Genomic DNA, 23,017 nt, shown 5'->3' on the forward strand with positions numbered 1-23,017 from the left:
CAAAGACTAAAGCACCCTTAAAGACAAAGAAAGAAGTACAACAGCCTCATGGACAGGCCTCCATGCCCAAAAAACAGATGCTCAAAATGGCCGAAGACTTAATTACTTTGATCAGGGGTTCCCATCCCCCACCTGATAAAAGGCCTAGGCAAGAGACAGAATATGAATCTTCAGATTAGGTTTCCATTTCATCTGATTCCACTTCTGATCAGGAATACTCTCTTCCTCCCTATGAGGATTCTGATGCTGAAGAATCTATCCCTTCAGCCTCTCCTCCTGAGGATTACTCTTTTGGGGAAACCTTGCATACCATGAGGGAGCATTTCCACTGGGAGAGCCAAGATTTTTCAGAATCTAAGAAAAGGCTCAGAGACTTCCTTTTACTACCACAACACAGGCCACTAGCTATTCCACCTGTGTTGGACATTTTCATGTATTTTCAGAGTCCAGTCTGACCCCTGACTCCTTACCTCCAGCTCCAGTTAAGCCGGACAGGTACTACAGGGTTCCTGACACTCATAAATTCCTTTTCGAAAACCCTGCTGCTGACCCAGAAACAGTCTCTCAGGGTCCAAAAAAGGTCAAGGCTTCTGCTGCAAAAAACCCTACCCCCTCTGACAGGGATTTTAGGGCATTGGACAGATGGGGAAAAAAGATTTACACTTCCGCTACCTTGGCTATAAGAGCTTTAAATTGTCAGTTTCATATGTTCAAATATCAGCAATATATTATGTCACTGCTTAAACAGAAAATGTTGACAAATTCTGAATGTGCAGAAAACAAAGAAATGCAGGATTTATTGCATGCAGCTGAACAAGTTGGAAAGCATACTTTGCAATGTGGTTTTGATTATTTGGAGGCCTCCTGCAGAGCCGCTGTTACGGGTTCTGTCATCAGGAGGCATGCTTGGTTAAAAGAACAAAGTCTGCCTGATCATGTCAAAGCAAAATTATTAGATGCCCCATTACAGCATGATACTTTGGTGTTAAAGAAAATGGAGGACAAAGCTAAATCTATGCAAACTGTTAAGGATTTCTTACAGGTTCAGCCTCCAAGATTTAGCAGACACTGGCCTACAAAGAATTGGTCCTTTCCAGTGTCAGACAGACTACAAAGCGGCAGATACAGACGCCCAAGAGGCAGATCACAGCCCCAAGGTTCATACAGGTCTAAACAATGGGGTGCTTCTACCTACAAAAGTAGAGAAGACAAATCACAGTCATACAGGAAACAGTCCCAATGACTTCCTCCTGCCTGCACCAAGCACTTATCTCCTGGCAGCACCTTTAGGGGGAAAACTAGCACTTTTTTCTCAAAACTGGCACATAACCCAGGGCAAAATGGGTCCTAGACATAGTGTCACAGGGCTACAAGTTTCACGTCCATACCCTGCCAAGGACAAACGGTTGGCCAGACCTTACAAAACGTCAATGGGCAGAGGCACAAAAGCAAGTCTCATCCCTCATGGATATGAGGGCCATTCAACAAGTACCAGAGCAACAGCAGGGACAAGGATTTTATTCAAGACTGTTCTTGATACCAAGAAAGGACAAGACCTGGAGACCAATACTGGACCTATCTATTCTAAATACATTTCTGGATATACCAAAGTTCAAAATGTTGACTCTACAGCAACTTCTGCCCATGCTGGGCAAGAAGGCTTGGCTTGTGACTTTAGACCTAAAAGAGGCATACCTGCATGTCCCAGTCAGACAAACATGCAGAAGATACCTCAGATTCAAAGCTGACTTAATGCATTACCAATTCTCTGCACTGTCCTTTGGCTTATCTGCTGCACCCAGGGTCTTCACAAAGTGCCTGGCACCAGTAATTGCATTCTGCAGACAAAGAGGAATACAAATATATCCTTAGTTGGATGATTGCCTCATTCAAGTGGAGAACAAGGACATTCTACTACAGCATCTGGCGTTTGTAAACAGATTTCTAACAGGCCTCGGGTACACAGTCAACGAAAATAAATCAAAACTAGTACCCTCTCAAGAGATAATATTCCTGGGTGCAAGCTTAAATACAACTGCCCAGATGGATTTTCTCACGCCAGACAAACAAAGGCAACTAACTACCTATTTCAACCTGTTGGCAACAAAGGCCCAGTTAACTGCAAGAAAAATTCTGCAAGCTTTGGGCTTCATGGCATCCTGCATTTTACTAATTCCATATGTGAGACTGCATATGAGGAAACTTCAGTGGTACCTAAAAAGTGTTTGGACTCAACATTGCCACAGCCTGGAAACAGTAATTACCCTCATTCCCTGCCTGCAACAGGAGTTTCGTTGGTGGGTGAAGGCTTGTCACCAGAACAAGGGACAGCCATTCACTTTACCCTCAGCCAGGCAGACATTAACAACGGATGCATCAGATTATGCCTGGGGAGCCCACATGGCAGGAAGATGTATTCAAGGCACATGGTCCGCAAACCAAATGCATCTACATGTCAATCAAAAAGAGATGCTAGCTGTTCAGAATGCCCTGACCGCCTTCAAGGACCTACTTCATCCGGGACAACTACTGATAAAGACAGACAACACCATGGTCATGTGGTATATAAACAAGCAGGGAGGCACTCATTCCTTACCCCCCTTTGCAGACTAGCCGTGACTTTGTGGGACACAGCATTGACTTACCAAGTACATCTGCAGGCACAATTCCTGCCAAGAAAGATAAGTACTCTGGCAGACGAACTAAGCAGAAAACTCATGGATCCCCACGAATGGAAATTGGATCCACAAGTCTTCAGCGTGATAACAAGGAAATGGGGATGCCCGGATATAGATCTATTTGCCTCTCTTTACAACTACCAACTAAAAAGATTCTACACAAGGACTTATCACAGACAAGCATGGAAAGTGGATGCCCTATCTTTCAGCTGGAAAAGCTTAGCAGTATATGCCTTTCCTCCACTGCCTCTCCCCCCAAGGTACTCCTAAAGGTCAGACAAGAAAAGCCAAAGATGATACTGATTGCCCCAGACTGGCCCCGCCAGCACTGGTATCCAATGCTAAGGAACTTGTCTCAATGCCCGGCTTGGATCTTGCCTCATATACCTCATCTACTATCCCAACAAAACAATCGGATCCTGCACAGCCAACTAAAGACCTTAAATATGGCAGCATGGCGGATAATGTAGGGATACAAAACGCACCTGTCACTAAAGCTGTAATGGATGTTATTTTGGAGGCCAGAAGGCCTAGTACCAGAAAATCTTACACTGGAAAATGGAAGAGATTCTGTGCTTGGAACCAGGCACAAGGAATTGACACAGCTGTACCAAATATTCCTTACATTTTGCAATACTTAACTGAGATGCTGGACAAAGGCCTATCCTTTTCATCAATTAAAATTTATGCCTCTGCCGTTTCGGCTCATTACAATACAGAGCCACCAATCTTTTCTCATCCTTTGTTAAGGCAGTACCTCAGAGGAGCCAAAAACTTAAGGCCGCCAAGGAGATCACCAATACCAGCATGGGACCTCAGTTATGTTTTGGAAAAACTCACCCTGCCTCCTTTTGAGCCAGCCGCTACAGCTGATATAAAGTTTTTATCTTGGAAAACAGCTCTGCTCCTAGCAATAACATCTGCAAGACGAGTCTCAGAGCTACAGGCACTCATGGCTGTGGAATCTTTTATAATTTTTTATCCAGACAGGCTTTCTCTGAGGACAAACCCGACATTTTTGCCTAAGGTAGTGTCCAGTGTGTCCCTTAACCAAACTATTAATCTGCCTACTTTTTATCCAAGCCCACAGAATAAGGGGGAGAGAATTCTGCATTCTTTGGACATACACAGACAGCTATGCTTCTACTTGGACAGAACCAGTGCTTTCAGAAAGACAGAGCAACTACTAGTGGCATAAGCTGCAGGATCACAAGGAAAGGCTATCTCAAAGCAGACTATCTCAAAGTGGGTAGGCCACTGCATTTGTTTCTGCTATTCACAACATGGCAAGCCAGTGCTTAAGGGCATTAGGCCGCATTCAACCAGAGCAGCAGCCACTTCAGCAGCCTTCCTCAGGGGAGTACCAACCAAAGATATTTTAGAGGCTGCTACCTGGAGTTCAGTGCACACCTTTACAAAGCACTATCATTTACCACTCTACTCTAAATCCAGGGCAGGCTTTGCCACTGCAGTTCTGCAGGGCCTCATAGGTGCTCCTAATGCGATTTAGCTCCAGCCTCCTAACCGTAGCTTTGGGATTCAACCCAAGTGTAATGACTGCAACAGTGAAACACGAAGAACATAGTACAGTTGTGTACACTTACCATAAATGTAGATATTTGAGTGTATTCACTGTTGCAGTCCAGGTTACCCACCCACCATCCCCCATATATTTGCTGCAACTTATCTAATCTATACAGCCTATGTGGTGTATTTGCTTGTAGATGAAGGTATTGTATATTTTGGTACATGCATTTTTTTGGCATATTTTTAGCCTACCCTTTTGGGGGCACCTGACATCTGGGGCACGAAAAACTGAAGAAAATGGCGTTAGCTGCATCTTTTATACCCCTAACGCGCAGACGTCAGGGAAGAGGCGACAGCAACCGACGCCGGACCTAGACTTTGGAATTCAGGCCGACTGAGGGTAGCCTGCCAGCAGGGCTAACCCAAGTGTAATGACTTCAACAGTGAATAACACTCTAACATCTACATTTATGGTAAGTGTACACAACTGTACTTTGTGTACACTTACCATAAATGTAGATGTTCGAGTGTATTCACTGTTGCAGTCTGGGTTACCCACCCGCCAGCCCCTTTTCTATACCTTTTCTTTCCTTCACTATGCTCAGAAGCCTTTGTGGTGTATTTGCTTTTAGTTGAAGGTACATTTTATGTGTTCTAAAGTGCATTTATATATTTGTTGTTAAATATATATATTTTTGCTCCCCATTTGGGGGGCACCTGACATCTGGGGCAAGAAAAACTGATTAAAATGGTGTCGGCTGTATGTTTTAAAACCCTGATGACCTGCCGTCATGGAAGAGGAGACAGCAACAGATGCAGGACCCAAGAATTTGTTATTCAGGCCGACTGAGCGCAACCTGCCAGCAGATTACCCAAATGTAATGACTGCAACAGTAAATACACTCTAACATCTACATTTATAGTAAGTGTACACAACTGTACTTTTCCTCTGCTGCACCTCCGGGTCCCTCCCAGCCTCTCTCAACCTCGGCTGGTGAGACCTGACGTCCTGTCCCGGGTCAACCCTTCCGATCAAGCCTTTGGGGGGGGGGGGGGTTTCCTCCCCTCTGGGAGTCCCTGAACAGAGGCGGACTCCCAGGAAGTAGGCAGGCCTGTCCTGAAGGCCTTCAAAAATACAGACTCCTAAGGCCGAGTCAGAACCGATTCTCGTTTCCAAACCCAATCAGCAATGAATGAAGGTGAGATGGACAACAAATGTGGAACATTTTGGTGAGTACATAACTTATTTCCAGGGGGGGTTTCATTCCCTTTCTGGAACCCCCTCCAGTCAGAAGTTACCTCCCCGATGTTCCATCCAATCACAGGGAGTTGGCCCTCAAAGAAGTTTAAAACTTCTAAAAAGAGCCATCCAAGAGATTCCAGCAGGACAAATGGGATTCGGTACTTATCGCTTTTTTTAGTGCCAAAAAAGACTGGGGGCCGGCATCCTATTTTGGATCTCAGTGAGCTCAATCTTTTTCAAAAAAAAGTTCTGGATGGTCACTGCTCAGTCCATTCTTATCCCTCTTATGCATGGACGATTGGATGTTCCTCAGTAGTTCTCCAGGACACCTACTATCACATCAATATAGGCAGACATTTCAGGAGACAGCTTCACTTTCGGCTAGGGGCCAATCATCACCAGTTCAGAGCCCTACTTTTTGGTTTCATCCTCCTGGGTGTTTACCAAATGCATGGGAGTGGTAGTGGCTCACCTTTATCTGCTGGGGTTCCAGGTCTTTCCATACCTCAGTGATTGGCTCTTCACGGCACCTTCGATGCATCGACTGACTCAGATGATTTAGTACGTCTTCCCCTCTTCTGTCAGCTGGGTATAACTGTCCGTCTGGCAAAATCCAGTCTGATCCCCACACCACGGTTGGAGTGCATAGGATTTCAGTTGGACCCCTGTCGGAGCTTGCAACTTGGACTCTACGCAGAATTCAGATGATTCGGGACCTAGTCTCAGACTTTGAACCTGCTTTACCCCCACCCCTGCAGTTCATTTGGTTCTTCTGGCTTTGTGTTTCATGGCCTTTGCCATTCTTGTTCCTCTGGCCAGGTACCACATGCGGGTGTTACAATAGAGTTTAGAGGTGTCATGTTTGATGTTCATCGTGTTACCCTGCTGCAGTCATCACACTTGGGTTATCTTGTCGTCAGGCGGTCCTGCAGTTGGCCTGAATTCCAAAGTCTTGGTCCGGCATCGGTTGCTGTCGCTTCTTCCCTGATGTCAGTGCGCCAGGGGTATATATGATGCATCTGACGCAATTTTCTTCAGTCTTTCTTGCCGCGCGGTGCCCAAAGCAGAAGCAGTTCGCAAGTGCCGGTCGACCGACTCCTGAGATTTTCGAAGTCGAATTTCAGATCCGAAGTTTTCAATAAAGCTAAGTACCCCGTTGGGGAAACTTTTTTTGCCTCGGACTGATGTCAGAAAAAGTTTACAATTGTATTTCTTGTGGGAAGCAAATACCTCATAAGGATTTTCATTCTTATTGTATACCTTGCCTAGGCCCAGACCACGACATCACTGGTTGTCGCTTTTGTGCTAGGTTCAATAAGCATAATATAAAAAGACGCTTTGATTTCGCACAACACTACTTCGGTAGAAAATTTAACTACACAATGCCGTCGGAGCAACCGACTACCGGCGTGCACAAAAAACGCAAGGATAAGGACAGGCAGCCTAGACCCAAGCCAGACTCCGAGGCCTCGGCTGGGCCGGTCTCTGTTTCAACAGTTTTCAGTGAGGCTCCTACACAGCCCTTGGCTACCGCAGAATTGGAACCCGAGACCACTTCGGATCCTTTGGCGGAGTGCTAGGCCAACGCAGCCATTTTCTTTAGACCCTACCAACGACATTACAGAAAGAGATGTCGGTGCTGCAGAAACACCTTTGGTTTCTGAAGGTGTCTTCAGACCGACGACGCTCACTATAAAAACGTATCCTAAGCTTAAGACTCCTATTAAACCAAAAAAGACTGCACTTCAATCTCCAGTTCAAGGCCCCATGCCTAAGAAACAGATGCTTAAAATGGCGGAAGATTTGATCTCTTTAATCAGGGGTTCCCAACCCCCCCCCCCCCCCCTGACAAAAGGCCTAGACAAGAGGAAGATTATGCCTCCTCTGATCAAGTGTCTATTTCCTCAGGCTCCTCTGAGGAACAAGATTACTCCTTTCCCCTGATGAAGATTCTGATGCTGAGGATTCCATTCCCTCAGCTTCTCCCCCTGAAGACTACTCCTTTGGGAAAACTTTACACACCATGAGGGAACATTTTCACTGGTAAGGTCAGGACTACTCTGACTCAAAGAAAAGGCTCAGAGAGTTTCTTTTACTCCCCCAGCACAGACCTCTTGCTATCCCCCCAGTTTTAGACATTGTGGATGATGTTTACTTAGAATCTAGTTTAAATCCAGATTCTCTGCCTCCTGCTCCAGCCAAACCAGACAGATATTATAGAGTGCCTGACTCCCACAAATTCCTTTATAAAAGCCCTGTTGCTGATCCAGAGACTATCTCCCAGGGTCCCAAAGGGGCTAAGGCTTCTATGGCAAAAAAACCTGTACCCTCTGAAAGGGACTCCAGAGCACTAGACAGGTGGGGGAAAAAGGTTTACACTTCATCCACTCTAGCTATGAGAGCACTAAATTGTCAATTTCACATGCTAAAATACCAGCAATTTCTAATGTCTCAAATGAGACAAAATATGAGCACACTCCCTCAGCAGTCTGAATTGAAAGAAATGCAGGATCTGTTGCATACAGCTGTATAAGTGAGCAAACATACTTTACAATGTGGATATGATTCTTTGGAAGCTTCCTGTAGAGCAGCTGTTACTGGGTCTGTTATACGTAGGCATGCTTGGTTAAAGGAACAAACTCTGCCTGATCATGTTAAAGCAAAGTTTCTAGATGCTCCCTTACAGCAGGATGTCCTATTTGGTGTTAAAGCAGAAGAAGTCTTAAAGAAAATGGAGGATAAGGCAAAATCTATGCAGAAGGTCAAAGATTTTCTACAGGTTCCGCCCCCTCGCTTCAGCAGAAATTGGCCAACAAAAAATTGGTCCTTTCCAGCTACTGACAGACCACAGAGGGGTAAATACAGACGCCCAAGAGGCAGTGGACAACCACAAACCCACTACAAACCTCGACAATGGGGCACTACAACACAGAAGGGAGGAGAAGACAGGCCCCAAACTACTAGAAGGCAGACTCAATGACTTAAACCTCATATGGCCAAGCAAGACTCTCTTGGCAGCTCCCTTGGGAGGAAAATTAGCACTTTTTTCAGACAACTAGCACATCGTCACCAAGGACAAATGGGTCCTAGACATAATTTCACAAGGATACGGATTCCATTTCCACACCTTGCCAACGAAAAGAGGAATGCCAAACCTGCCACAAAATCAGTAGGCAGAGGCACAAAAACAAATTACAGCTCTCATGGACATGAGAGCCATTCAGCTGGTACCTACATGGGAGCAAGGCCAAGGATTTTACTCAAGACTCTTTCTAGTCCCCAGAAAGGACAATGCCTGGAGACCAATTCTGGACCTTTCAATTCTAAATACCTTCTTACAAGTACCCAAATTCAAGATGCTAACACTACAGCAGCTTCTTCCCATGTTGGGCAAGAAAGCATGGCTAGTAACGTTGGGCCTCAAGGAGGCATACCTGCATGTCCCTATCAGATGAAATTGCAGAAGATACCTCCGTTTCATTGCAGGTTCAACCCATTACCAGTTCTCTGCTCTGCCCTTTGGCTTATCCACTGCGCCCAGGGTTTTCACAAAATGCCTGGCACCAGTAATTGCATACTGCAGACAAAGAGGAATTCAAATATACCCATACCTGGACGACTGCCTCATCCAAGCAGAAAGCAAGGACAACCTCTAACAACATCTGGCTTTTGTAAAATATCTTCTAAGTTGCCTAGGGTACACAGTAAACGAAAAGAAATCAAAACTAGTACCCTCACAAAATATGACATTCCTGGGTGCCAGCTTGAATACAACGGCCCAGAAGGCTTATCTGACACAAGACAAACAACTACAACTGACTCAATATTTCAAAAGAATGGCAACAAAGACCCAACTCCCTGCAAGAAAAATTCTGCAGGCCTTGGGCTTCATGGCATCTTGCATACTACTAATACCATTTGCAAAGCTGCATATGAGGAAATTACAGTGGTACCTAAAAAGCGTATGGTCTCAACACAGCCACAGCTTGGACACAATATCTCTCATTCCCTGCCCTTCAACAAGAGTTTCTATGGTGGTCACAGGCATGTCACCTCAACAAGGGTCAGCCTTTCACCTTGCCCCCATCCAGGCAAACTATGACAACAGATGCATCGGACTATGCCTGGGGGGCACACATGGCAGGACAGTGCATTCAAGGCATATGGACTGCAGATCAAAGGAATTTGCACATCAATCAAAAAGATGCTAGCTGTACAGAATGCTCTGACAGCCTTCAAGAACCTCTTACATCCAGGACAGCTTACATTAAGGACGGAAAACACCACAGTAATATGGTACATAAACAAGGGGGTACACACTCTTACCCTCTATGCAGGCAAGCAATGACCTTGTGGAACACAGCACTGGCTTACCAAGTTCAGCTACAAGCTAAATTCCTGCCAGGAAAAAAGAACACATTGGCAGATGACCTCAGCAGAAATATCATGGATCCCCACGAGTGGAAACTGGATCCACAAGTATTTGCAATGATAACTCAAAAATGGGGCCACCCAGACATAGATCTGTTTGCCAGCCCCCAAAACTATCAGCTGACAAAATTTTGTACAAGGACACTTCACCATCAAGCTTGGAAAGTGGACGCACTCTCATTCAGTTGGAAAAACCTGACAGTATATGCTTTCCCTCCATTGCCCCTTCTCTCAAAGGTGCTTCTGAAAGTCAGAAAGGAGAGACCACGAATGATACTCATAGCCCCAGACTGGCCACGCCAGCACTGGTACCCACTATTAAGGAATATGGCCCAGGGCCCACCTTGGATTTTACCACAAATTGCTCATTTGCTCACACAGCAAGACAATCGGATTATACACAGCCAGCTCAAAACCTTAAATTTGGCTGCATGGCAAATCACCTAAGCAACCAGCCAGCTCCTCTTCCTCATGCAGTTATGGATGTTATTCTGGAAGCTAGGAGACCCAGCACGAGGAAGGCCTACTCGGACAAATGGAAAAGGTTTTGCGCCTGGAACCAAGCTAAAGGCCAAAATATCCTTCAGGCTCACATACCTCAGATTCTACAGTATTTAACTGAGATGTTGCACAAAGGACTTTCTTTTTCATCTATTAAAATCCACGCCTCAGCTATTTCAGCCCACTACAACACGGATCCACCCTTATTTTCACATCCACTTCTAAGGCAGTTCCTCAGAGGGGCAACACCAACCTGGGACCTCAGTTTTGTTCTGGGAAAAACTTACGCTACCTCCCTTTGAACCAGCTTTCTCTGCTGATCTAAAGTTTATATCATGGAAGACTGCCCTGCTGCTAGCAATAACTTCAGCCAGAAGAGTCGCAGAGCTTCAGGCACTAATGGCAGTGGAAGCTTTCCTCATTTTCCATTAAGACAGAGTTTCTCTACGAACTAATCCTTCCTTCATGCCTAAGGTGGTATCCAGTGTGACTTTAAATCAAACCATCCACTTACCCACCTTCCTTCCAAATCCACAGAACAAAGAAGAAAGACTCCTGCATTCCTTGGACATTCACAGGCAACTTTGTTACTACTTGGATAAAACTAAGGTTTGCAGAAAATCTGACCAGCTCTTTGTATGCTATGCTGCAGCTTCACAAGGGAAGGCTATATCAAAACAGACCATTTCCAAATGGATAGGACATTGCATTTGTTTTTGCTATACCCATCATGGAAAACCATTTCCTGCTACCATAAGGCCCCACTCGACCAGGGCAGCAGCTACATCGACAGCCTTCCTCAGGGGGTGCCAGCCAAGGATATTTTGGAAGCTGCAACTTGGAGTTCAGTACATACCTTCTCCAAACACTACCACTTACCACTTTACTCTAAGACTAGAGCTGGCTTCACCACTGCAGTTCTGCAGGGCCTTCTAGCCTCCTCTAACCCTCTTTGACTCCTCCTCCCATCCTTAGCTTTGGGATTCTACCCAAGTGTGATGACTGCAGCAGGGTAACACGATGAACATAGTACAGTTTTGTACCTACCATAAATATAGATGTTCAAGTGTACACCCTGCTGCAGTCCAGGTTACCCTCCCTCCATCCCCTCTGACCTAACTAAGTCTTTACAATACCTTTCTGATGTATTTGCTTACAACTGGAGGGATGTTGTGTTTGTGCTAAATTTTTTAGATTGGTACTTATTACTGACCATCTTTTTGGGGGCACCTGACATCTGGGGCAAGAAAAACTGAAGAAAATGGTGTCTGATGCATCATATATACCCCTGGCGCACTGACGTCAGGGAAGAAGCGACAGCAACCGACGCCGGACCAAGACTTTGGAATTCAGGCCGACTGCGGGACCGCCTGACGACAAGATAACCCAAGTGTGATGACTGCAGCAGGGTGTACTCTCTAACGTCTACATTTGTGGTAGGTACAAAACTGTACTTTTCTTCTTCATCCCCTGTCTGTGGCCTAAAACTGACTCCTGTTTGCAGACTTCACCTCCTTTGGTGGCTTCATTCATAGGATCTCTCTCTAGCCAGGCCTTTTTCTCTCCGTCTCCCACAGCCACAGTGACCACAGACACCTCCATGCTGGGGTGGGTGGAGGCATTTTGGGGGGAAGACCGTCCAAGGCCTGTAGTCCCCAGTAGAGACCAAGTTGCATATAAATGTTCTAGAGATGAAGTTCTTCTGGCTTTGAAAGCTTTTCAGGGCTGCCTTCCTCTAGGGATGATTGCAGTTCAGACAGACAACATGGCGGTCATCTGGTATGTCAGCACACAAGGGGGAATACGCTCTTACCCGTTGTGAAGCGAGGCTTATGAGTGTGTGGGAATGGGCTAAGTTCTCTGGCTGATTCCTTATTGCAACACACATACCCAGGAATTGCAACGTGTTGGTCGACAGGCTCAGCAGATCCATCTTGAGTCCTCACGAGTAGTCCCTCAGTGGCAAAATATATTTTTGACCATTGGGGTCAGCAGTGCTGCGACCTTTTTGCCTCTCCAATCAACCACAAATGCAGCAGGTATTTCACCTTTATACTTCCCGATGGAGTCTCTAGTCCACGATTGGCCTCCGGGTCTCCTTTACACATACCCTCCTGTTCCCTTAATACCAAAAGTTCTACAGAAAGCGCAACATCTAAGGATGTCCCTTATCCTCATTGCCCCTTTCTGGCCTCGTCAACTGTGGTTCCCTTTCATCAGGTCTCATCTGAAGTACCTACCATGGATACGAGATCCTTGTCAGGATCTGATTTCCCATCCATCAGGGCTTCCTCTCCCAAACCTTCGGACCCTTTGTCTTAACCACATGGTTTCTCCAGTTTCAGTGGTAAACAGTCCAGGATTGCGTCCCCTGTTAAACTCATTATTTTGGCCTCCCAAAAACCTTCTACCAGGGAAGTGTACAGCAGCAAGTGGAAAATGTTTTCAATCTGGGCTAGGAGCAGGAATCTGGATCCCTTTTTCTGCTTCAGTTTCAGGTATACTTTTGTTCTTGTCCCCCTTTTTCCAAGAGGGAGCATGTTTTTCCACTATTGAGCTTCATTTGGTAGCAATTTCTAATTTTCATGAAAGTTCCAAACCCTCCTTTTCATCTAGGCTTTGTAAGGCTTTTATGAAAGGGGTCTTTCTGCTTTTTCTCTTCCAATTAATTGGCTATGAAACTGAGTAGTGGCACATCCTTCGATTTTTTCCTGAGTCACCCTTGTGCTTCGCTGAGACTGTGTGCACTCTGGAATTTGCTAGAAAGCTATGGGGTTTACCAGTGACTGCAGGGCTCCCAATTGCTACCCTGTGCTTGGGCCTGTTTCTGTTAATCATGTGGTGCATACTGTCAACATGAGCACTACAAGATACTGGAAGTGTGCAGTTCTCATTTGTAAGCATAATTGTGTGCTTTCTGTGAGCTTGTATATCTGACAAATATCAGTGGCCTTATTCAAAGTTAAATCACTGTCATGAAGTAAAATTTTTCTCTCAGCATCATCTGTAATACCACACACAAGTCTGTCTTTTTTATCATCTCATGCCTTAAATTGCCAAATCTGCATGTTTTGGCTTTATTTCTCAAAGCAGTTATATATGCTGCAAAAGTGTCACCAGGCTTTAGATCCCCTGTGTAAAATAAGTGCCTTTCCATTGTAATACTCGTTTGAGGGTTACACATTTCTCTAAATTTATGTTTAAAGCACTCCAGGTCTTCCCTTGTTTCAGCCAATACCACTATATGATGCTTTTCTCCTTCTGCAAACAGCAGATGGATACACAAATGAACACTCTCTTTCTATGGCTTCTGAGCCGGCTAAGTTAAGCAGAATAAATGCTTTTGTACGGTCATCTTTATCAGAAAATGCAGCTTGTATGAAAATGTCATACTCCTGCTCAAACACACTCCAATTCCCTGCAATATTATTGTTGAAAACAAGTGGGCCTGGTTTTCGAAATACTTCAGCCATGCCAACAAAGTATGCTTAAATACAGCCCTTGTGATTATAAATGAACATGCACACACAGCCAGTACTTATAACACTCAAATGCACAATAAACTCTCTGAAATACTGTACTTTGTAAAATATGCTTTGAAATGGTTGTATTTTTCAAAATAACTACTGTGATTCTGCACAAACTTGCAAACACTTTGTACACTTCTGATATCATGAATAGCTTTAATGTGAAAAAGTAGCAAATAGCAAAAAAAATGCTGTCTTTTTTGTTTATTTTATACATTTTATGCAATTCGAACTTTGTTTCAAACATTTTCATAATTTTGAATATTTTTATCAATGACAGTTTCGGACATTTTGTTTAATTAGAAATCCATTTTGAGCATTCTGAGTGCTTGGTTTTATATTTTATGTATAAGAAATGATTTAAGTAAGTTTTAGTACCCGAAATTCGTTTCTGACCTGTTTTGCGAGTTATATATGTAGTAGGGATGATCCATTCCTCCATATTCCTTCACCATTAACTGAGTGCCTCTGTTCGGAGTCTTGATCCCATTCTGACACCATGTCACTCATCTTGATTTACATTTGAAGACGAACAGGCAGGGTAATTTGTTTATGCTTTATTACATAGAAGCACATCAGGGTGGATAGCACCAGTACAAAATATAAGCAAACTGATTAACTGACAGACTACACAGACATGCATGCTTACATTTTAACAGCTTACTACAAAATGGCAGTCAGGCTTGCACATGCTCGGTATTTATACACGTGTGAAAGCCGATGGATAGCTTCTTAAAGGTATACATAGATACTTATCTACAGTGCCCTTTGGGAAAGCTGCCACCTAGGCTAATTATTCCATTAGTAAAGCACCCCTACGAGTTGACCCGTGGCCAGAGATCTGGGAACATAGATTGACAGTAGTCTGGCCTTTGACCAACATATGACCATGGTAATAAAAAAAAAGAAATCATTCTTGGTCACCTAACTTGCAAGTAAGTGCATGGCACCCAGGTCCAGTTAAGTCACTGCCAGTTTATTCAGACTTTAATCATAGCCACAAATGTTCTGCCCCCTTTGGCATGCACCAGATCAGACATGCAACAGCTGGAATGCCCATAAAGGTTCCTTACCAAGAGAATCCAGGGTATGAACACATTGTCCTACATTGATCACCTTAAATCCTCGTCTCTGTACTGCCTCTTGCAAGGCATTCTCTGATCCAGCTCTGATAGACCTTTGCATAATGAACTGCATCAGAAACACTAGATCCCAAGGGTTCAGGTTTTGCTTGTGATGCAAGACATGTTGGCGAGACAGATGTGTCTGAGAGGATCCCCATGCTCTGGAACAGGCTTCCCATCCATGTAAAGCAGAGTCCATCCTTAACCCTGTTTAAGCATAACCTTCACCAATGGATGAGAAATCTGAAATTTACACCAAGTCAGGGCCTCCATGTCTCTGATAAGCAGTGGATGCTAGTAATGCCAAACTAGCATATTCCCCATAACCTCGAGAAACTTCCTAACATGTTCAACCGTTTAACGTCTAGAAACTTCCTAACATGCCCCCTCCTAATAAATGCTCATGATACATAGGGATACAATTAGGTTGGGTTGCTTGGCTAGGCTTGTAAAGGCTCTGTTGGTCATTAATTTAGTATATAGCTGTGAACCAGCACATTCCTCAGTTTTGAGAAAAACTTCCACTACATGTCAGAGTAGCACCCTTGCCACCTTCATGGTCAACCTAGATAATTAAATGGGCAACCTCTAATTGCCACCCCCCACCCCAGTCTATCTTGTCTACCGTCCTTGAAGCTAGAGGTAATTTTTGAATAGGGTTTTTTTAATTACTTGTAATGGTCTGCAGACTGCCTAGTTACTTACCTATGAACCTTATGTAAGAACAAATACGGTTCAGTGTCTATTTAATGGTGCTGAAGTACATAGCCCTTGTGACTGCTAAAGTGTTGTATGTTCTAGTTTCTTACTGTTGTAGCTCTGTAGTTAGTGCATTTAAGTCATCTGAGGATCTTCTGTTGCAATACATTTTTTATGAAGCTATGTATTTTCTGGTTTTAATTCAGGATCTGTCACTGTGAAGGAGATGATGAAAACGCTCTGATAACTCCTTGCCACTGTACTGGAAGTCTTCGTTTTGTACACCAGGCCTGCCTTCAGCAGTGGATCAAAAGTTCTGACACTAGGTGCTGTGAGCTGTGCAAGTATGAGTTCATCATGGAAACCAAATTAAAACCATTACAAAAAGTAAGTTAATTCAAGCAAACACGTGTGTTGTAATCTATTGTTTTTAAATATTGTCGCATGTCTGTCATTTGCCAGCTAATTTCCCTCTCGAGGTTTTTTGCAGCAGGTGATGCATTCATAAGAACTGCCCAACTCAATGACCACTCAACTAGTCTTTCAGCTGCACTCCTTATTTCCACATGTTATGATGCATTGCTGCAAAATGGTAGTGTCTGTTTTCCCTTCCAGGCATGCAGGACTACTTGACCATAATTTTGAGTGGCCATCAAGTACTCTCTTTCTAGTGGATTGTAATTTGTTTAAATCATATCTGTTTTATTTTTGGTGCCAGAAAACATTCTTACAGATTAATACATTGCATTAACATAAGGAGACAAAATACCATATATGCAAATGTGTACAGTTTTTAGAACAATTTAGATATTTTGTTCAAAGTATGTGCTTAAACGAAAACAGTAAATGTAAGTTATTTTTGTGCACTGAAGCCATGTCCTTCTATTCTCATATTGCAGTATTCCAACCTCTTGGTTGTTCCCCTCTTGCTACCTGAACAATATACAAAAGTTTGTAGTCCCTGCTAAGGTACAGTATGCAGGACGTCTGACGTGGGCCATAAAAGTGACGTCCTCACGTACATTTCCTGAGAACTTCTCTGCCACCAGTCGAACATCAGCATTCCTGCCATCTTTGCTTCGGATATTCGAATTGTAAAAAGATAAGTACCACATTGGGTTCGTTTTTGATTCCTTTGTCACTGCATGCCTGTTAGGGTTACATGTCATCCAAGAAGGGAAAGTGCAAGTGCAGTCAGATCTTCCATAAGGACACCCATGAGCTTTGCCTTTTCTGATTAGGAGATGGGCCATCCGGTTAGCCCATGGGAACCATCTAAAAATAAGGCCAAGGTTTCCAGGCCCAAAGTTGCTACTGCTGCCTTTCCTCCATCTGACGTCCCTCCAATGGCCGACATTCACCTGGAGGGAACACTGAGTCTGCTGAAGCAGGTATAGTGGGTACCCCTCGGGATGCTGCAGAACCTACAGCAGAAAGCATGTCCAGGAAAGGTTCACGGACGTCACTTTGCGAAGCAAGGGGGAACCACAGGTTCCTGTGGCTGCCCAGACAGGCCTTTCCTCTGCTTCTCAGTCCACTGAATATAGGCCTTATTCAGACACAAGGCTTTCCTCAGGGAGTACAACTCCTAGGTCTTCATTGAAAAAGAAGTCCTAGACCAAGCATCTCACCCCCTCTCTTGAAAGCCAACCAGATTGGCAGGCATTTTCATAGAGCCTGTTTAATGCCTTTATGGCCCGAGGCCTGCCGTGCCTGGATCCCCACAGGCCAGTCCTCCTCCTCTCCATTCCAGGCCTCAGGTTGAGGATGTCTTCCTACCTGAAGCTGAGGGTTCCTCACTCCTCTTCTGAGGATTCCCTCTCCTATGTCTCCCAGATGCCTTCTTTTGGATATGCTTCTCCAGACGATGAATCTGTTTAGGCTGATTCCCCAGCAGAGGACCTCACCTTTGGGGAGACAGTTTCCAAAATGAGGGAATTTTTTTAAGTGGGATTCCTTTGAAATGTCTGAGGTACAAAAAAAAGATGATATGAGCTCCTTCTGATGGACACCACTGCTTCTTCTGCAATCCCGCCAATATTACCAGCTTTCTTGGATGCTTTCAGTGCTGCCTCAGTTGACCTTTATTCCCAAACAACTGCTCCCAGGCGGCCTGACAGGTTCTGCAGTTTCCCTGAAGGGACAACATTTCTGATCAAATGCCATGTAGCTGATCCTGCCACTGTCTCTGTCTCCTCACACAAGCCATCCATATTATTGCAGTCTACCTCAGTCCACCCCACTGCCAAGAACAGTAAGACCATGGAGTGCCTCAGTAAGAAAGTCTGCACTTCATCTACCCAGGCCTTCAGAGCAATGAATTATCAGACACACATGTCCAAGTATGCCTTGGCACTTTTGACCCAGGTCACCAAACACTTAGCTGACCTTCCAGACTCACCTTCTAAGACTCAAATGTCTAGCCTCATTAATCTTTCATCACAAGCCACTAGACACTCTATTTGTTGTGGCTATGGTGCTGCAGAAGCCTCTGCAAAATCAGCAACCTCAGCTTCAGTCCTAAGACGATATTCTTGGTTAGGGCTTTAGCCCTTGCCCGATGACATTAGGGGAAAAATTAATGGATGCACCCCAGGATAACAATGCCCTTTTTGTATGTAAAGTGGTTGAACTATTTAAGGCCCTTCAGCAGGAAGGGAAGGAGCTGCAAGACTTTAAACACCTGTTCATCTCCCCTTTTCCCAAATTTCACAAAACTATCCATCAAAGACCTAGTTAATTAGGAAACTCTGTTCTCCAGCTTCCCATGCTAGAGACAGAAAAGACGCAAGGAAACAGCAGACCCCTTCTAAGTCTGCTCAAACTCCTGCCCAGAAAACTCCCCTTCAGGATAGGGCAGGTAGCCTGTGGACTATCTGCCTTTATTGTCTCCACCCCCAGACTCCATTTCCCTATCCCTAAGGCTGTCACTGTCTGCCCCTTTGGCTATTCATTACCTCAGACAGGTGGGCCCTCTCCATCATAGAAAGGGGTTATCTTATGGCCTGGGTCATTCCCCCTTCTCACAGTGGGATGTCCCAGCCACCCAAAGACCAACTCCACCTTTTCCAGCCAGTCATAGACAGCCACCTTTCTCGAGGGACCATACAATTGGTTCCTCGGGCAGAAATTGGAAAGGAATTCTATTCAAGACTTTTCCTGGTGCCCAGGAAGGATGGACCATGGAGACCTATCCTGGATCTCTCTCACTTCAACCTGTTCTTGCGGGTCTCCACCTTTTGCATGCTTACCCTTCAAACCCTTTTTCCTTTACTGATAACTCTGTGATTTCCAGCCACCTTGGACATAAAGGACGCCTACCTTCACATACCTATAAGGCCCAGCTACAGGAAATTTGTGTTTTGCTGCTGGTTCCTCACATTTTTGGTTCTTGGCCTTGCCGTTTGGGCTCTGTACTGCTCCAAGGGTCTTCACCAAATGCCTGTCTCCTGTGGTGGCCTACTGCAGGATACGTGGGATCCAAATTTTTCCATAGCTGGATGACCTCCTGATTCAGGCAGAATGCTCTAGATCCCTGCAGAGCCATCTCCGGGAAGTCATCTCCCTCCTGCAGGCATTGGGATTCAATATAAACTTTCCCAAGTCCAGCCTGTGTCATTCCCAGTACCAGTTTTTTCTGGAGTTCAGAATAAGGACAGATGTTATGAGGATTTCCTCCTGCCCCAGAAACTGGAAACCCTGACCCAGTATCTGGCCACCATCCTCAAAGCCACTGTTTTGACAGCCAGACAATATCTCAAGCTATTGGGTTACATGGCCTCCAATTTCACATGCTGTCTTTGGCAAGACTCCACATGAGAAAATTGCAATGGTAGCTCAAGTCCATATGGACCCAACACTCTCACCTATTGGACTTCATCATCCCCTTCATCCCTAGTTTGAGGAAGAAGGTTCTATGGTGGTTAAACCAGGTTATGCTCAACCCGGGACTTCCACTGAAACCCCATGCCCCTATCCAGGAGAACTTAGACAAGTGCCTCAGATCTGGGCTGGGGGGGCCACTTTGGGCAGCCTGAAAGTGCAGGGTACCTGATCCCACACCTTCAGGTGGGAACACATCAACATCAGGGAAATGAGAGCAATCATATTTGCCTTGACAGCCTTTCTTCATGCCCTAAAACAAGGGCCACCTGAAGTTGTTCACAGACAATACTGCAGTTCTTTGGTATGTGAACTAACAGGGAATAACCAAATCCTATTTGCTTTGCAGACTTGCTCTCCAGGCCTGGGACCTGGCAGGCCCAACACAGAATCTCCCTGCAGGCAGTTTATATCCCATCAGCTCAGAATATTAGGCAGACATTCTGAACAGGTTCATGTCACAATCCCACAAGTAGATGCTTCACAGGGATGTATTTCTGGACGTTGTCCACAGGTGGGGTAAACCTCAAATAAATCTGTTTGCCACCCCCCGAACAGACAACTACCACTGTTTTACACAAGGCTACACACCCCTTTAGCAAGGGCAGCAGATGCCTTCTGCATCTCTTGGAAGGGGGATGTTTATGCATTCCCCCTTCCCATTACTTCAAAAAGTCCTGCTGAAGATCCAGTAGGACAAACCAAAATTCCTGCTGGTGACTCCCTTTTGGCCAAGACAGCATTGGTTCCCCCTCCTTCTGCATTTAGCCAGGGGCAATCACCACAAGTTACCTCACAGAGTGGATCTTCTCATACAAGAAAAGGGCTCTCTGATCCATCCCCACATGGAATCTCTGAATCTCACCCTGTGAGTGATAGGAAACTGATCCCTTCTGGCCATCTTTACACTGAGGATAAGCTAGCAATCCTGCAGGAGACCAGGAAACCTAATACTAGGAGGTCCTATTTGTCTAAATAGAAGAGGTTCCCCATGTGGTATCAACAAAGACAGTTAGACCCTTTGCAAAGTGAGGTCCCCTTATTGCTGTCCTATTTGTGTGAACTCATGCAAGCAAGGTTGGCGTATTCCTCTGTCAAAGCACACTTTGTTTTATTTCAGCCTGCCTGCCTCTTGAGCCTCCTATAGCCTCCCGTCTCCCTTCAAAGTTATTCCTTAAGGGAGTACTACACCTCAGACCCCCCAGGAGTCAGGTCCCCCCCTACATGGGATCTGAATTACGTTCTAGAGTAACTCACTGTTGCTCCCTTTGAACCAGCTTCCAAGGCATCTCTGAAATATTGTACTTGGAAAACTGTACTCCTCGTGGCCCTGTCTTCAGCCAGAAGTATGTCAGAACTCCAGGCCCTCATGGCAACACCTCCCTTCCTGGTCTTCCACAAGAATAGAATGACCCTGAGGACCAGCCCCTCTTTTATGCCCAAGGTGGTCAATGAGCTATCCTTAAATCGGGGAATTCACCTGCCCACATTTTTCCGTCATTCCCCAAAATGACAGTGCAAGTCTTACATTTCCTTGATGTTCACAGACAACTTAGACTTTACCTTCACAAGACTAAGGCAATTAGGAAATCAGACCAACTGTCTCCTTCCTCCCCAGAGCCTTGGGAAAGGTAGTGACAAAGCAGACCATTTCTGTGTGGATCTCCAAAGCTATATCATTTTGCTGAACTGCAAATCCACAAATGAAGAAAACAAACGACTCCAAGCCACAAGTGAAGTAAAGTTAGCGCTTTCGTTTACTTTAGCAAACTTCTTCAGACAAACAAGTTAAAAGAACAAATCAATTAAATAGGCAACCATCAATGACATCATCAAATTGCCTATTTAAGTGATTTGTTCTTTTAACTTGTTTGTCTGAAGAAGTTTGCTAAATTAAGTAAATGAAAGCGCTAACTTTACTACACTTGTGGCTTGGAGTCATTTGTTTTCTTCATTTGGGGATTTGCAGTTCAGTTTGTGTTTGTTTTTGTGCTATATCATTTTGCTACAGTTAAAAATAGTAACGGACTGTCTAAACTGAGAAACAAAAACCGGCACACGAACAGGAATCAATGTAAGGAACGTAGCTGGAACAGCAAGCCTGGAAATAGCAATTGAATCCACCAAACGTAAAAAGTACTTCTTTATTGCACGATACCCTCGGTATACATTGGTTTACATTTTTTCGAGGGTATCGTGCAATAAAGAAGTACTTTTTTACGTTTGGTGGATTCTGTGGTGGATTCAATTGCTATTTCCAGATTTTGCTACAGTTTCCATGGGAAACAACTCAAATCCAAAATTAAAGCCCACTCCACTGGAGCCATGGCTTCATCTGAGGCCTTCACAGGATTGGAAACTGATTCCATCCTAGAGGCAGCTACTTGGTCATCTGTTCATACCTTCACTAAACACTACAGGGTTGGGTCATGTCTCCAGATCCAGAGCGGGGTTTGCTAGGGCAATCCTGCATGGCTTTGTGAAGAGTACCTCCATACTACTACCCTCCTCTTCTCTGTGAGCTTTGGCACTCACCCAAGAGTTTGGAATACTGCAACATGAAACTAGAAGGACATAAAACAGTTGTGTAAAATGTTACTGTAACCATGGATGTCCTCTTCATGTTGCAGTATTCATTCCTCCCACCTTACCCCCTTCTCTCCATCTTAACTTGTCTCTTCTTGGATGGCACAGAGCCTATACAGCTGTCCTGGGACTGGAAGCCGACTGGGAAGTTCATTTCTGAGGAAAGGTATGTGCAGGCGTTACTTTTATGACCCATGCTCCCTATGCCAACGTCAGACATCCTACGTACCTAGGAGTGACTACAAACTTTTGTATACTGGCCGGACATTCGGGTAGCAAGAGAGTAAAACCCAAGAGTTTGGATTACTGCAACATGGAAGAGAAGGACATGTATGGTTATGGTAAGATTTTATGCAACTATTCTTTCCCAGGCTGTCCAGAAGCAGTTTGTCCCATGCACCATATACCAGCAGGCTGGATTGAAGACATACTACCTCACTTTAACACACTGCTGAACACTGGTCAGCTACAGGTGCAGGAAGGGCGGAAACACATTGTTTGATAAGTTGCTTAAATATTTAAAAATCTTATAGTAGAATGGTAACTTTATTTTTAAAGGTAGCAACTTATGCTAGAAAAGCTGTTTTGTAGTTTTAATTTATTGTGACATTAGTCACAGTTGTCAGGTTATAAAGAGTTTTGTAAAGCGCTTGTGTTTCTGATCGCATAATGTTATTGTCACGATAGCAGACAGGTAAGTTAACAACTATGTCCATATTTGCAGTCACTTAACGTCATGCTAGCTGTATTTTAAAAAAAGCATCTCTAGTAGCAGAGAAACAAACTTGTAAAGGTAACAATTTGTTTAGAGATGTTTTT

General features: G+C 44.6%; 1 protein-coding gene across 2 annotated transcripts in view; it reads left to right on the plus strand.

Annotated features, from left to right (window-relative positions):
• The window catches only part of MARCHF8 (membrane associated ring-CH-type finger 8), a 1,077,645-nt gene that overhangs the window by 912,847 nt on the left and 141,781 nt on the right, over nucleotides 1-23,017 (plus strand). For both annotated transcript variants that reach the window (XM_044056360.1, XM_044056361.1), the window contains one exon: nucleotides 15,937-16,117. In XM_044056360.1, coding sequence (XP_043912295.1) covers nucleotides 15,937-16,117 — 181 coding nt within the window. The remainder of the gene's footprint in view (nucleotides 1-15,936; nucleotides 16,118-23,017) is intronic.

The sequence above is a fragment of the Protopterus annectens genome, chromosome 14.part0, assembly GCF_019279795.1.
Source record: "Protopterus annectens isolate FY-2018-M chromosome 14.part0, PAN1.0, whole genome shotgun sequence".
In the NCBI taxonomy this organism is placed as follows: Eukaryota; Metazoa; Chordata; order Ceratodontiformes; family Protopteridae; genus Protopterus; species Protopterus annectens.